We start from the raw sequence: 15,622 nt of genomic DNA, 5'->3' as shown, positions 1-15,622 counted from the left end.
GGTCCACTTGTCCTTCTTAACTCCATGGATAAGCCTCCTCCAGGGAGCCTTCCTAATCCCACCACAGGGCTCTCACAGGTCCCTGTACTGCTCTTATAGTTAGGTGTCCTCCATGTGTCCTTCCCCCTCCCGCCCCAGGAACACGAGTCTCAGGGCACAGAGCAGACAGCAGGAAAATCTTGGTGGTAGTGATGGTGATGGATATTCCTGCAGTTCTTGGCTAGTTAGAAGGAAGAACTTGCTGACAGCAGAGCCATTCAGATGAGCTGGAAGTGGGATCCCTGTCACTGGAAGTGGGCAAACAGGAGTTAGGATACCACAGCAGTCAGATGCCAAGAAGGAACACAGCAGAGGGAGGTGGACGGGGACCTCAGGGAAAGCTTCTAAGGAGATGAGGTGGGAACTGGGTCTGTTAGGCTGGGAAGGAGTTGAGAGGCAGGGATGGGGGCAAGGGCCAGGTCCCAGAGTAACAGCCTGAGCAAAGGCAGAGGCATGCAGGGCCTGACAAGTTCATGGAGATGGGGCGTCAGGGAGAGGGGAAATGAGGAAGGCAGGCAGTGTTAGCTGCAGTGAAAGGTGCCACCCACTCCCGAGGAACTCCCTCCCTCACATCACCTCACTCCCCTAATCCTGGGAGGTTATTGGGCTTTTCAGAGAGAACAATCTTGTCTCAATTCATCCTTATGGCCCCATGGCCCAGTCTAGGGAATGTCAGTGGATGCTGGTCAAATGATGAGAAGAGGGCCTCTTTATAGTGTTTATTAAACCAAGGACCAGGTGTTGGGTAGGGCCGGTGGGGGAGGACAGAGCTCTTACTGTCCTGTGGGCGTCCCTGTGGGACCAGCCCCCTGACGCCCACATGGCCAAGTATGGCTGGCTTTCACCCTACGCCTCCTCCCGCAACCAATCCCCAGGACACAATATTACAAAAGCGAACAAATGAAATGTCTTTCTTCTTTTACAAATGGCATGTTTCCATCCCCTGCCAGCAGGGACCTGGATGGGGCGGGGGATGGGGGGTTGGGGAGGGGGTGGGGGGGTGGGGGTGGGTTGAAAGTGACAGTCCATTAAAAAGGCAACAACTTTTATTAACCCCATGCTAAGGAGAGAGCCCAGGGCTGGGAAGCTGAGATGCCACCCTGGTGGCGGAGCATAAACATGGGTGGGGTCTCCCCTACCTCCTTCACTGCATTCTCAGTAGGATGAGCTGGGCTGTCGGGCACAGGGCCAGTGGGGTCTGAGGGAGCTCAGGAGCTCAGGGCCTGGAGGGGCTCCAGGACTGCATCTAGAGGCAGTACCTTAAGGGTCAATGGGCGCATTTCCATTCTTGATGCTGGGGGACACCGCCCCCCCCCCACCCAGAGTGGGAAACTGGCAGGGCTGGGACTGGTATCCCTGAGGCTTCTAGAGGCTCCGAGGTGAACTGACTTAGCCTGTGCCACAGCCGGTTACCGGGCCCAGAGTGCCACCCCCGAGGCCCTGGTCTCTCCTCCTGGGGACGACAGGGAAAGGGCACAAATGGCAGGATGTGAGTCTTGGAAGCAAGGGGGAGCCCAGAAAGGGGAGAGGGGAGAAAAGTGCAAAGGGGCCCTGCTGGGAGGCCGGACATTGGGTCCATTCACGCTTCTGCCACCGTAGGACCTCAGAATAGCGTTTTTCCTTTCCTCGGCCTGAGTTTCCCCATCTGGCACGTGAGGAGGTGGACTAGAGTTTTTTCTCCAGTCCTTTCTATAAAGTTCTATCCAGAGTTCTAGGGGAAGAAGAAAGGATGAAGTAGCCCTCACATGCCCAGAGCAAAGAGAGGGCTGTGTCGTAAAAGAAACCCATGCCTGAGTGGCTGGACCTCTGCCCCGCAGCACTACCTCCCGCCCGCCCTCCTCCTGTCATGGGTCAGGTTGGTCCAGGCCTCAGGGAAGGCACTTTGGGGACAAGTAGGGAAGGACAGCAGGGGACTGCTGTCTGGTTTGGCATCGAAGACCCTCAGCTATGGTCTGGAGAGCAACATAGACAAACGGGCAAAATCTTGCTCCTGGGTGTGGGTCCCAGGTTCAAAGCCTCTCTTTCAATGATGCTGCCACACAGGCCTACAGAGTCCCTGCTGGCATTGGCACGTTAAAATATAAATTACCCAGGACCCAAGGGAGCCCAGGGCAAAGTCTGTTACATGGCCCCAGGCCACACCATTCGTCACAAGGTATCAGAGCCCCCAGCAGCTAATTCCTGGGTGTCTATGCAGTGCAGGGCCACCTTGGGGGTGGAGCCAGGCTGCCTGGGGTAGGTGCCCTCCCGCACCAGGCGCCGGCACTGCACGCCCTGGCCCACGCTGATGCTCTGCAGCGCCGGGAGGTGGAGAAGCAGCTTCTCGGGCAGGGGCACCAGGCCTGTGCCTGACAGGTCCAGCTCCTGCAGGGAGCCCAGGCCTGAGAACACCTCGGGTCCTGCCCACTTGAGCTTGGGGTTGCTTGACAAATCCAGGACCTGCAGGCCCTGCAGCTCACGGAAGCCATAGGGCACCAGCTGGGGGAGACGCTGCAGGCTGCCCAGCGACAGGTGTGTAAGGCCCGCCAGCCCCTCGAAGGCCCCTGGGCCGATGGCCGCCAGTGGGTTCCCGTCCAAGCTCAGGTAGCGCAGGGGCAAGTCCCGGAGGTCGGGCACAGTGTGGAGCCGGTTCCAGGCCAGGTTCAGGCTCTGAATGGTGGGCGCCGGCAGGCTGGCCCGCGCGGGGTGGGGCACGAGGCTGTGGAGGAGGTTGTGCGAGAGGTCCACGTGCAGCGCCCTGCCCTGGCTGTGGGTGGCGAAGGCGGACACGGAGACCTCGCGGAGCCGGTTGTGGCTCAGGTTCACGTCGCTCAGGGGCGAGCTGGTGAAGCTCTCGGCGGGCAGCGCGGCCAGGCCATTGTGGCTGAGGTCGAGTGACTCCAGGTAGCGAAGGCGGGAGAAGGCCGTGGGCGAGAACCTGGTGAGCAGGTTGTGGCTGAGATCCAGGCCGGCCAGCGTGGTGTAGCCCGGGCCTGCCAGCACGGACTCGTTCACCGTCTCCAGCCGGTTGGAGGACAGGTCCAGGTGGGCTGTGTCCAGGGGGATGGGCACGGGCACGATGTGAGGGCCCAGGCCGCTGCAATCCACTCGCGTCAGGCTGAAGCTGTCGAAGAGGCCAAAGGTCTCCACCTCACACTGGCATCCAGGGAAGCAGGGCCGGGTGGTCTGGGCCTCACCGGCGGCCAGCAACAGCAGCAGGGGCCACAGCATGGTGTGGGCTAGAAAGAGAGCCACAGGTGAGGGCTGGCGCCAGGCACCCCATACCAGATGGTTCTAAGCCAGCCCATAAGACACCAGCTGATGTGTGTAGGCACAGCTGCAAATTGCCACCAGCCCCTTAGTGCCCCCAGACGCTTTCCCTGAATACCCCTCCTTATATAATTTCTAGTCCCTATTCCTCTCTGGCCTTAGTCTCCCCATCTGTATAGTAAAGGGGGTTAGGCCAGATGGCTGGAAGCAGGAGAACCCTTCCTTAAATAAGATTAGCAGGTGAAAGTGGGCCTGTTCTGGTTGAAGTGAAGGTGAGGGCCTGGAGCCTTCCTTGGACGTTAAGGAACCCAGCTGGAAATGCGCTGGACAGGATGGGTCTACAGCTTAGGGGCTAGGGTACTGCATTTACCTCTGCTGAGCACATGCGACATGCTGGGTGCTAGGTGCTGGGTGCTGTGCTAGCTGCCTCCCTGCACGGTCCCACTTAACCCTCACAACCACGAAAATTGCAAGGCAGCCATGCTGTCACCACTTCACGAAGGGGGAACTGAAACTTAGAGAGGTTCAGAGAGTCATGCACGGTCACAAGTAAGTGGGAGTGAACCCAATGGCGTACACAGGAAGCATGGCTCACTGTCGTGGTTCGGCCATGGTCACAAGTAAGTGGGCGTGAACCCAATGGCATACACAGGAAGCATGGCTCACTGTCATGGTTCGGCAGTGGCTGAGCCATGCCTGAGACCCGCACTCCAGCTTCCCAGACAGAGGCCTCTTCCTGCAAGGGGGGTCTGCAATGACTGTCCCCACCTCACTGCTTTTGTGGGTAACAGTGGTTGGGTCCACAGTCCTAAGCCCTCTCACCCGGCCTGGCCTCCAGAGGCAGGATCCTTCATTCCAGTTGGGGACCCTGTGCCAAGCCCCTTCCCCCTTGCCCTGCCCTCACCCCCAGCTGTTAGGGCTCTTACACCTCTTTGGCCCTTCCTTTAACCTAGGGCAGGCAGCTGGGCTGGTTCCCCCATTATACAAATAAAGAGATAGAGGCTCAGAGAGGAAAAGAGTTTTACCCCAAACCAGTAAAAAGCAGGGCAGGATTAGAACCCAGGCCCGCTCAGTCCCAATTCCTCTGTTTTCATCTGCTGCCTCCAGCAGGATTGGCAGGAGAGATGGGGTCCAAGAGGGGCTCTTCCCACCGACACAGGCTACGATGCAAGCCACGCCTCTCCCCTGGCTTCAGTTTCTCTCCCTGGACGATTGTAACAGCAGCTACCACTGATGCCGGGCACTCCCTGTACACTGTCACCTCCGGTCCTCACACCCAGGCGCGTCTGTAGCCCCTCGGACAGTGGTGCTCGCAGGAGGATGAGCGAGAGGGTTGAGCAGTGAAAGCCTCTAACTGGACAGGCTGTGGCTACACGCTCCCTCTGCACAGCAGCCACTCAGCCCGGGAGATAGAAGGCACTAACTAAGCCTCACTCTAGCAGGTTCTTCAGCTCTGCACACTTGCCCCCCTGCCCCATCTTCCCCCCACCTGTCCCTCCCCCTGGTCTTCGGGGAGAGGTGGGCCAGGGACCTGCCCACCTCGTGGCCTGGGGGTGGCTGTGGAGGGAGCAACAGGATAGCATTACTAGCCCTACATGAAACTTTAAAGGGGCAGCCACTTGATCTGCACTTGGGCTCGGAGCACAGGCAGGGAGAAGGGGCGCTATTCTCCCCTGCCCCCCTATGTGGGCCCCTCCTCTCCCGCCCCTTTCTGCTGTAGAGTCCAATTTGAGGATTAAACCCGGCCCAGGTGCATCCTGGGCTTGGTCCCAATTGAGGCAGGACAGAGTGTTCCAGTGTCTGGAACTGAAAGGAACATATTAAGTTACCTCACACCCCCTTTGTTCCCCTGGTGAGCTTCTCACCGCAGAGGTTCATTACCACCTAGGGCCTCCTCTTCCCTGCTAAGCTGATCTGCCCATGCCCACCCTTTCTGGGGTTTAAACAAACACGGAAGACACACAAAAAGGCCCTAAGATTACCCTTTGTTTCCCAAAGGTGATTATACAATGTGCCTCTTAAATGCCAAATGGCCCCTTATGAGCTCCTGCTTATGTAACACAGCCCAACTCTCCCCCTCCCCCCCTAGAGAGGGGGCCTCTCAGGCCTCGGCTTCGTCCTCTGTACCACAAGGCAGTATTTCCTGCCCTCCTCACATACGTTGACGCAACTCTCACTGTAGTGCAATGCAAACTGTGAAGAGCTGTGCACACGTGCTGAGTGGTCACCACTGAGCCCCGGAGGCAATGGTGGTGACAGCTGATACAGAGGGAGCAGGAGTGTAGATTGAGACCCGCCTGGGTAACTGTGCTTGTGATGCTCCCAGGGCACCGTGGACAAGGTCTCTGCTCAGCCCTGCACAGTGGACACCTCTCCCTGGGCCCCTGTTCTGTGCTAGGCCTGGACGTGAAGTGGGAAGTGCTGACAGTGACAGAGCCTGTCCTCACTAAGTGCCGGACACATGTTCCCTTATGCCATCCCATCACTCCAGGAGGTAAGCAGCCTTATGTCCATGTTACGGTGGAGGAAACCGAGGATGGCAAGAGGAAGGTAGCAGAGCCAGGGGGTGAACTCAGGCCTTTGTAACCTCGTCACTGGCTTGGTTCAAGTGGAACGTGTACTTCTGTGTGTTGCTGGGGAAAGAAGAGCTACGCATCCGGAGTCCTAGGGCCACGCTCCAGCTGCCATCGGCCGCTGGGACAGGTAGGTACCAAGCTTTCTAGTACTCAGTGGCTCTGGGGCTTTCTGAGGTCACAGCGGAGCTCAGAGGCCTCACAGGGCCGTCCAAGGCTGTTGGGAGAAGAGAAGGAAGAAATCTCTGAGACGCCTCACAAGTTTGGACCCAGAAGGGGGCAGAGGCAGAGGTGTGGGCTAGTGGTCTTTGAGGGTCAGTGCCCCTGTTCTGCTTAGAGGCAATGTCCCCTTTGGGGTGACATAAGGAGGGGTGCCTTCATGTGAGTGTCTCACGAGACGCTGGGGTCTGGCATTGCTGCTTGGAGCAAAAGATCCAGGAGCCAAGGGGAGGGCAGAGCTTTCCCAGGAGGAAACTGAGGGAAGATAAGGAAATCCCCTGCCGGGGCACAGCCCCTGATAATTTCCAAAAGACCTTTGCTCGTTTGAGCTGTGAGGGCTGCAGAGCAGTGCGTGCAATCCCTCACTTTAGTGATGAGGAAGCTGCGGCCCAGAGAGCATGCAGTGACTTGTCCCTGGGTCCTCAGTGAGGTGATGGCAGCCGATGCTCAGGCTCTGACTCCTGACTCCAGGACCAAGCTTTCCAGCCCACTCAAGACGCCTGTGGAATCTCCCAGGGATCTTATGGAGTCAATAAAAATAATGCTCAGAAGAGTCTGCAACCTCATGGAGGAGGGGGCTGATGCCATAATTCTAGAGATGATCATAAGGAGAAATTGCATGCTAAGAAAAGTATAACTATGCGTTAAAAAAAATGTAAATCGTAATTTTAGAAAGTCTAGAAGAAAATATGTCAACCCAGTAGTGGTCTTTCTTTAGATGGTAGAACTCTGAGTGGTTTAACCATGTCTTAATCTCCTTTTCTCCTCTTATTTCCTCTCTTATAGTAAAAAATATCTATAAAACACACTGAGTAATGAAGCTTCCTAAGAGGACTGCCTCATGGCCAGCTCTGCTTTCTCTGGTCTTGGCTAGCCACGATCTGAGCCTCAGTCTCCTCATCTGTAAAATAGAGATGTTAAGAGCTGTCTCACAGGCCTGTCACGAGGATGAAACATAGTGGTGGGAGTAAGGCAGGGTTCCCAGCACAGGCGAAGGGTGCAGTGTGGACCCCCTGCCTCCCTCCACAGATGGGAGCGGGTGGGGTGGGGATAAGTGGGTGGGCCTGACCCCATCTCTCTTGCTCCTTCCTCCAGCAAATATGTATCAAACATGACAAAGCTCTTACCACTGCCCTGCTGGAAAGCAGTTCTTTCCTAGGAAGCCACACTATGACTATATTGTTTCTCAACATGGCTGCTGGGTCTGGGAAGGGATGAGTAACGTGAGTTCCTCTTCACAAAAACCACTAGCCTCAGCTCCACGGAGAGGAAAGGGCTTCTTAGAGAGTGAGAAAGCCTTGGACACCAACTTGCAGTGTGAACAGGGCAAGTCACTTTACCTGGACCAGTTCCTTCAGCTGTGAACCTGGGATGCTAATGATGGTCCTATCAGGCTCAGAGAGGATGGCTGTGAAGATTAGACTGAGAAGACCAATGCCCCAGGAGAGAAATGAGGCCCCAAGTGGTAGAAGCCACATAATGGAAACACTGTACCTTTTCATTCTACCTATAGTACCCACAGCCACTGCAGACAGAATTAATCAACCACAGCACTGAATCGCTAAGTGCGAGGCAGTGTGCTAGGCCCTGTGAGGTGTATGTTGGGGTCGGGGTGGGAGATCCCAGGGCCCCTGTCCTCATGGGGCTTACAAATCTGCAACGGGGACAGGAGAACAACTCATATCAAGATCGCTAGCACCTGCCGTAGACCCAGGAGATCAGGACTCCAGTTCCGGATCTGCTACTAACTGTGTGACCTTCACAGTTTTCTTTCTTTCCTGGAGCCTCAGTTTTCTTTTCTGTGTAGTAGTGACTCTGCCTCCCTCCCTCCCTCTGGGACCCTGTGATCTACCCTCGGGAGAAAGGGAAAGGCAGACAGGTATTCACCATGGAAGGCCAGGGAGGATCTCTGGCCCAGGATACATCACTTACTTTCCAAACCCTGACCTGCAGATAAAAGGCATCTGCTGATCAGCCAGGTTATAGAACACACGGGCAGCAGGACAAAGGCTTAGTAACTGTACCCACCCCTGGTTAGGGGGGTATAGCATAAGGTCCTCTGGGCAAGGGCCATGAGCTATTCCTTGTTGGGCCCACTGTGACTCTAAGGAAAGTTTACAGATGGCCCGTGAGGTCAAAAGAGTCAGTGGTGTGGCCCTAACAGGCCCCAGGCAGGTCTCCCCACTGCGACACTCCAGACGGTGCTATGAGAACCTCTAAAACAGCTTTGGCTACGTCATCCCCCCTCAAAAACCGCCTGACTTCTACTTTACCCCCAGAAATCAAGCTCCCTCTGGCACAGAGTACCTGCAAGTTGTCCCCACCTTCCTCCCTCCTTCGGCTGAACTCCCCTCTTGATTCGAACCTATGGTGGCGGCCTTTGGACAACTCTCAGCCTCTTCTCATACTTTTCCAAACTCAGAGAATTCCAGGGCTGGAGAACTGGAAGGCCCCTCAGAGATCACGAGTAACTGAGGCCCAGAGATGGTCAGTGATTGCAAGTAAACGGCAGAGCAGGACCCAGGACCTGGGTTCTGATGCCTCACACTATTGCAGGACTGCCGCATCCCCAGGCCTGCCCTGGCCCTGCCAGTGGAACAAAGCCCGTTCTGTCCACTCAGGCTCCTGGGCCACGCCCCCCTCCTTTCCTTGCTCCCCGGGCCGGGCCTCTCACACCACACTATCAACACACCTCCTTCAGACACACACTCGGTAAATTCTCTGCCTCTGCCGTTATTTACCCGCCCGTTTCCTGACTTGAAGTGCGAGCAGCTTGGGGCAGTGACCCTGCCTTCTTCACCTGTTCATCCCTTCCCCTACCTGGGGCCACAGCCAGGCCTGGCAGGCCCGGCAAACACGCTGGATGAAGGAAGAGCCCAGAATTTAGAGTCAACCACGGGACTCAGACCCGGCTGTGAATTCAGCTCTGTACCTACTAGCCTTGGGCACGTCTCAACCTTGATGAGGCTCCGTGTCCTCGCCAGGGGCGACAACACAGGGTTGGTGAAAGCATTAGGGGACAGCGTGTGAAACAGTCAGCTCGACTGCCACACCTTGAGTGCTGAATGCATAGTAGACAGTGATGGTGATGATTTATTAAGCTTCCTGAAGGCAATGACTGTGTTATTCTTTGCTCTGTTCCTCCCTACCCAGCTACCCAAAGAGGTGTCAGCACCCGGCGGGTCTGTGACTACCTGTGCTAACATCCTCTGGTCACCATGCTGGTGTCTGCTGACAAGGCCCCAACCTCCCTCCTCCTCTGAGGAGGGCTCCCTGGGGTTAGGGATTCCAGCTCGGGCCCTCCTGGCTCCAGCTGCCTGCCCGTGGTGCTGCATCCCAGCATCTCTGGCCCCTAGATTTGCCAGCTCCTCACCACAACTTCAAGGGGGAGTCCCTGGCCAAGGGGCGAGGTGGGCAGGGGGCCGAGCTCCCACCTGAGACGGGCTCTGTCTCCACCGGCTGCTCCATGCTGAGATGCCTCCAACCCTACTTATGTTCATCGTGAGCTCCCTCAAGCTGACGCCAACGAAATCCCCAGGTGGAAATTCCATTAACGTCCTGGCCCCCAGTGGCTTAGTCAGTTCTGGAAACGCAAGGCAAAAAGAATGTCAGGGCCAAACTCCCGGAGCCTTGTGGGTCGGCTCCCCCAACAGCAGCTCTAATGCCACACATCTGTACAAACACGTCAGCTCGCCACGCACTTCTAGAGCACCATCTCGTTTCGGCCTCACCACAACCCTTGACCATGGGGATTACTGTCCCTGTTTTGCAGACTGACATTCAGCTGAGGAGGAGAGGAACCAGGTCTCAAACCTACGTGTCTGAGCTCCAAATCCAATGCTCCTTGTATGGCTGTGCCCCAACTTACAAGTGGGCACGTGTGGATCGTGCTGGACTATAATTACACTTACCTGTCTGTCCTCCTGTGGGCAGGAATGGGGTTAGGTTCACTTTTATGTCCTTGGCCCTGGGTACTGGGTCTGCCACAGAGCAGGTACTATATGAAGATATACCAGGCATTTAGAATACTACCACCTCGCCAAAGGATACCTCTCAACCTTCCCAATGCCTCCTCAACTCTTATCTGTTCAGTCACCCTGCAAGATCAGTAGGTTACATGGCATTGTATCTATTTTACATCTGCGTAGAGACCCAGAGAGGTTCGGTGATCTGCCCAGAGTCACACAGCCAGTGAGGTCAGAGGCTGGACTCAGAATCCAGGCGTTCTGACACCAAGTGCCTAGCCTCCTCCATGACATCATCCCTGGAGGATAATCTACAGGGAAATAGACAAGGCTCCCAATACTATTTTCTCCATTCTGAAGCTTCGCAAGTTCCCTTTGGTCTGAGGCACGTGTGGACACATGGGCAGGCAGTGTGGGGCAGAGGAAATGGGTTTTACGGTCAGGCACACCAGGTTCCAGCCCCACCATACCTCACCTGCCAGGAGGCCCTCTCCCCTCTGAGTCTGAGTCTTCATCTGTAACGTGGTGAGAAACCTAGTACTGCTCCCAGCAGGCCACTGGGATGATTACACAAGGTAAAGTGAAGACTCAGCCCTGGGCCTGGCACACACTGGTGCTCACTGCGTGTGGGTTCCTGACCCCTAATGGGTGATCTCAGGGGCCAGGAAAGAAAAAGGAGCCGTGACACCAGCAGACCTGAAAGCAAGGCAGGGGCAGAGGATAGAGAAGACTACAGAATGGATTCTTCCTTGGATTATCTCCCAGTGCACCACCCAGGGTCCCGCTTGGGCTGCAAGCACTGACCAGGCTCTACCAAGGAAGTTGGTAAGGGAGTTTGGAAAGGTCGCAGAGGTCAAAGCAGGCTGAAAGAGTTGTGTCACCTGTGACAGAATGAGACTCAGCAGCTACCCCTGGGTGGGTGGCTCACTGTCTTCCCCCACCCCCCGCACCTTGCACAGGTCAGGTTCAGGAGACCTCCTGGCCTGGATTGCTCCAACAGCCTTGTTCCTGGCCCTCTGCTTCCAACTGCCGGCCATGCTGGGCACCAGAGTACAATCCCGACAGAAGACCAGGACCCCATCACTGCTCCTGGTTTAAAACCTATCCTGCAAAGACAGCTTGCCAGTCTAGAGGCCCGTCTTGCTCATCGGGCCCCACATCTCTGCACAGGCTGTTCCCTCGGATGAAGACGACAGAGACACCCTACTTTTCTTTGTTTTCCATGCAAACTCTCACTCATTCGATTCAAAAGTCACCTCCATGTATAAGTATCATGTCATCTTCAAACAGTGACAGTTTTACTTCTTTTCTGATTTGGATTCCTTTTATTTCTTTTTCTTCTCTGATTGCTGTGGCTAAAACTTCCAAAACTAGGTTGAATAACAGTGGTGAGAGTGGGCAACCACATAGCTGATTCACTTTGTTATACAGCAGAAACTAACACAACACTGTAAAGCAACTATACTCTAATAAAGATGTTAAGAAAAAAAAAAAGTCACCTCCTCTGTGAGGTCTTCCCAGTCTAACCTGCCCGTCATCCAGTAAAAGGTCACCCTCTCCCTGGGCTCCAGTGGCCCCGTCAAGATACGACACACTGTGCTGTGTGGCCATCTTCAAATCTGACCGTCCATTTCCTCTCCTATGTGGGGCCTGGCCATGCGAACGGGATAAGCCAGATGAGTGAAATGTCCTAGGCAAAAAGCTTCCCTCTGCTTAGGAGAGGGTGCCAGTGGTCCAAGCTGGCAGGATACTTAGGGCTTTCCCGGGGAGGCGGGGGCGATATCAAGTTTAGAACCATAGTAGATGCTGGCTCTGCCTTCTATTGTCAGTGCAATCCAACAAATGTCTGCATGATGTAATACAGACTACAAATCTCTTCTCATTTTATTAGCACATGTAATTCATTATCCTATTTAACATTCACAACAGATCAGTCAGACCGGAATTACTAACCTCATTTGAAGGATGAAGAGACTGAGAATCAGAGAGGTAGAGTTACTTGCCTAAGGCCACAGAGCTAGGAAGCAATGAAGTAAGTGAAAATAAGTGAAAATCTCCTTCCGACTCTAAGAGGCTGGAGCACTTAGCCTCCAGATTGGTCTCCCAGGCTCCAGCACCACCCACAAGCCAGAGGAAGGTTTCCTAGAATTACCAACCCCACCCTGTCATGCCAGCTTAAAAAACCCTCTAGCAGCTCTCCACTGCCTAAATCCCAGCTCCTAGGTCTGGCATTCAAGGCCCTCATATTTGGCCCCTGCCTTCCTTCCCAGCCTCAAATTGAATTCCAACCCTCCCTCTCCAACCTTGCATCTGACAGTCCACAATGCTGAACACCCCTGCGCTGTTTCAGAACATACAGAGCTGGGCAGGGCAGTTCCCTCTGTGGGAGATACCTCCTGCCTCCCTCCCAGGTGTATTCACCTGGCTTCCCCAGCCTGCTGCTTTCCAGCCTTCCCTTCCTGGGCTGCAGGGGCTCCAGCCCACCTTACTTCATCCCTACCTAACTTCAAAGCCACCTCCCCTCTCCCTCTTCAAAAGAGAAAATTAGTGCCTGGGAATTGGTCAAGTCAGAATGGAGGTGTTAAATATCAAAGTGTTTCCAGGTTCTAGGATCTCAACCAGTTAGCCGGAACAGGAAGGGAGGAGAGAGGCTGTCAGCACCTGCCTTTCTAGAAGGGAAACTGAGGCCCAAAGAGGGAAAGGAAAGTGCCCACGGTGAGGCGAGTGGCTTGCGCCCATCCTTCACGTCTGCAGCATCAAGCAAAATTCTAGGTTAAAGACTGGGGTGGGTGGGGGTAGGGGCAGGGGAGGGAAGGTGTTAAAGGGTTATCTTTGCCACCCAGGATCAAAAGGAGGCTCCCGGCAGCCTGAGCCCTCCTTCTCAGGTCAGACCTGAGCTCTGCAAGTCTGGACTTACCCGAAGGGTAGAGCATGCAGGGAGGATCAGAAGCTCCTGAGTCACCCCCTCACCCAGGCCAAGTGTGGGCGGGCACTGCACCTCAGGCCGTCTCTGCCTGCGTTGGTTATCGCCACCGCACGCTCTGCCCCGCGAGGGAGTTCTCACCCACTTCCATTACAAGGTGACTGCGGCTCAGAGAGGCTGAGCAACTTGCCCAGTGCCGTATTGTGGGCCAGTGGACATCCCATTCGAAACTATAGTGTGTGCAAGGTTCCTCCTCCCAGCAGCCCAGCTGGAGGTCCCGGGAGCCGGCGCCACGGGCAGCCGTCGTTGCCTTCTCACCTACGGGATTGGAGGGCTCGACACCCCTCGCCCCCGCCCCCCGCCCGGGGCAGGATACAAACGGAGAGCGGATCTCAAAGCGGAGCCGGGGGTTAGTGGCTGGCCTCTCCGCCAAGCAGACACATCTCTCTCGGTCACATACACTCTCTCCGAGGAGCGTGGGGCGGGCACCACCAGCTGCCCGCCCCTCTCCTCTCTTCAGCCCCCGATCGGGGGCCAGGACCGGCTGCTTACCTCTCTCCTCCCAGCAGGTTCGGCTGGCGTGTGCGGCGCGCTCTGCCCAGCCTCGGCTCGGGTCAGTCCTCAGGCGCTGCCGATTGCCCCACCCACCAATCCTGTCCCATCCCCTCGCGGCTCTAAGGACCCCTGGAGGTGAATGAGGGGAGGGCTGCCAGAGCCCCCCGCCCGGACTGCAGGGGGGAGGAGGACGGGCGCTGTTGCCGAGGAACCCGGAGAAAAGTTTGAAGCCAAGTCTGGGCCCGGGTGGACAGCAGGGGAGCGAGGAGTTGGGGCGGTGTCTGGCTCTCGGCGCGCACATACTCCACGGACACCCAACCCAGACACGTCGACAGGCACAGACCACGTACGCGGACACAACGATGCGCCCACCAGCACTCACAACCAAACGCGGGCCCACGAAACGTGGACACAGGCGCAAAACAGCCTCCTCAAATCACGGACATTCAAAGGCACAGGCAGATGCATGTCCCCGGACCAAATTCACAAAGACCCACAAACGCGAGATGCACGTGTCCGCACAAAGCCCCCAGAGGCGCCGGCCCACGCCCACGGCCCCCGGTCACAGCCTTTGTCTCCTGGAAGCCCCCTTCTAGGTCCGGGTTCCTCACTCTGGCCGAGTCCCGGGCGTCAGGCCGCCGCTGCCGACGCCCTGGGTCCAGGAAAAGTTGAGGGGCCCCGGCCCCGCCCCTGGGTCCAGCGCCGTCCGCTCGCGGGATGGAGCTGTGAGGTTGGGGTGGGGGGGCTCCTGTCCTTCGCTCGCTGCGCGGACTCCCGCTCCTCCCGGGGACCCGCACCCACCTGGAAGCCTGCGCCGCAGCCGCCTCGGCACGCTCACCCAGGCGGCCCGGTCGCGGGCCCTCTGGCCGGCGCTTTTCTCAGAGCGGCGCGGCCCGTCCCCCGGCCCTCCGGCCCCCGCCCGCCGCTGGGCGCTCCCCGGCCCGCCCCGCGCCCAGTGGCGGCTCTGGCCAGCCGCTGGGCGATTTAGGGAGTGTCGCCAAAGTGCCGGCCTTTCCCGGCGCGTTCCCCGCTCCGCCCCCCGCCCGCCGGCGGAGCCCTTGCCCAGCCCGGGTTCCACCATAGGGAGCGTCTCAAAAGTGCGCACACAGCTCCCGCCCACTTCAGTCGGCCTTGCTCCCAGCTTCTTGCATCCCGGGTCCCTGCCCCCTTCCGCGGAGCGCCTGAGCCATCTCAGCAGATGGCCGCACGGTCGGGAACATCTGGAGGTCGCTGGAGTGTGTGTGTGTGTGTGTGTGTGTGTGTGTGTGTGTGTGTGTGTGTGTGTGTGTGTGTGTGTGTGTGTGTGTGTGTGTTTGTGTGTGTGTGTGTGTGTGTTTGTGTTCAGAGAGAGAGAGAGAGAGGCAGAGAGGGAAAGAGATTAGGTGGTGAGGCTTCCCTCTTCTCGAGTTCATCCCCCCGTTTTTTAAAACGGGTGACAGAGGTCCAGAGACGTTAGTGAGAGGGAGTCCAAGAATCTGAAGCAGGGAAAGACTGGCTGAAAGACGAACCGACAGAGAGGAGAGAGCCAGGCTTGGGCAGAAGAGCTGGCAAGAGAGGAGAGAGAAAGCAACAGACTTTTTTTGTGTGTGTGTGGAGGGAACCATCGACTTCTGGTTGGATTTCTAAGAAGGGAAACTGGGAGTGTGACTGACTAGGCAGCAGTTTTTAAGTCGATTCCTCCCCCCGCAGCCCATCCTCTCTCACCCCTCTTTATGGTGAAAAGTGCAGGAAAGCATCCAAAAAACCTTTTTTACATGGGGGTTGGGGGGAGAAATTGCCTGGTGAATGCATTCCCTAGAAGGGGCTTGGAAGGGTGGTGAGTTTGAGTCTCCTTGTCCACACACCGAGACAGTGTGGGGTGAGGGAGGGGACAGTTCTCAGGCACCCCAGAGGTATGTGGCCTGGGGGCTGAGGGAGGTTTTGGCCTTGAACCCTGGACCTCCCAAGAGCTTTCGTGCTGTGCAGAGATTGGGCAGTGTTCCCCTTGCAGTGGCCCAGACTTGCACACCCAGTCTTTTTGCTCCTTCTTTCCTTATTACTTTTTTTTTTAATTAAAAAAAGTTGCTTGGCCGTGTGCGTATGTGTCTGCTTGTCTGCCT

The 15,622-nt window shown here is 56.5% G+C and overlaps 1 protein-coding gene across 7 annotated transcripts; it reads right to left on the bottom strand.

The window, feature by feature from the left end:
* Positions 1 to 744: 744 nt before the first annotated feature.
* On the bottom strand, positions 745 to 14,430 carry TSKU (tsukushi, small leucine rich proteoglycan). Of its 7 annotated transcripts, XM_060157852.1 has the most exons (4): positions 14,325 to 14,387; positions 9,515 to 9,663; positions 3,659 to 3,802; positions 745 to 3,257 (listed from the first exon to the last, which is right to left on the bottom strand). In XM_060157852.1, the coding sequence occupies exons 3-4, from the start codon at positions 3,678 to 3,680 to the stop codon at positions 2,188 to 2,190; spliced, it is 1,092 nt and encodes a 363-aa protein (XP_060013835.1). In that variant the 5' UTR covers positions 3,681 to 3,802; positions 9,515 to 9,663; positions 14,325 to 14,387; the 3' UTR covers positions 745 to 2,187. The 7 variants fall into 7 exon arrangements, with proteins under 7 accessions (XP_060013835.1, XP_060013836.1, XP_060013833.1 ...); XM_060157853.1 differs by lacking the exon at positions 9,515 to 9,663 and having other exon boundaries at positions 14,325 to 14,407; XM_060157850.1 differs by lacking the exon at positions 3,659 to 3,802.
* Positions 14,431 to 15,622: the final 1,192 nt, after the last annotated feature.

The sequence above is a fragment of the Lagenorhynchus albirostris genome, chromosome 9, assembly GCF_949774975.1.
Source record: "Lagenorhynchus albirostris chromosome 9, mLagAlb1.1, whole genome shotgun sequence".
NCBI classification, from domain to species: Eukaryota; Metazoa; Chordata; class Mammalia; order Artiodactyla; family Delphinidae; genus Lagenorhynchus; species Lagenorhynchus albirostris.
This window is presented reverse-complemented; position numbering and strand designations above follow the sequence as displayed.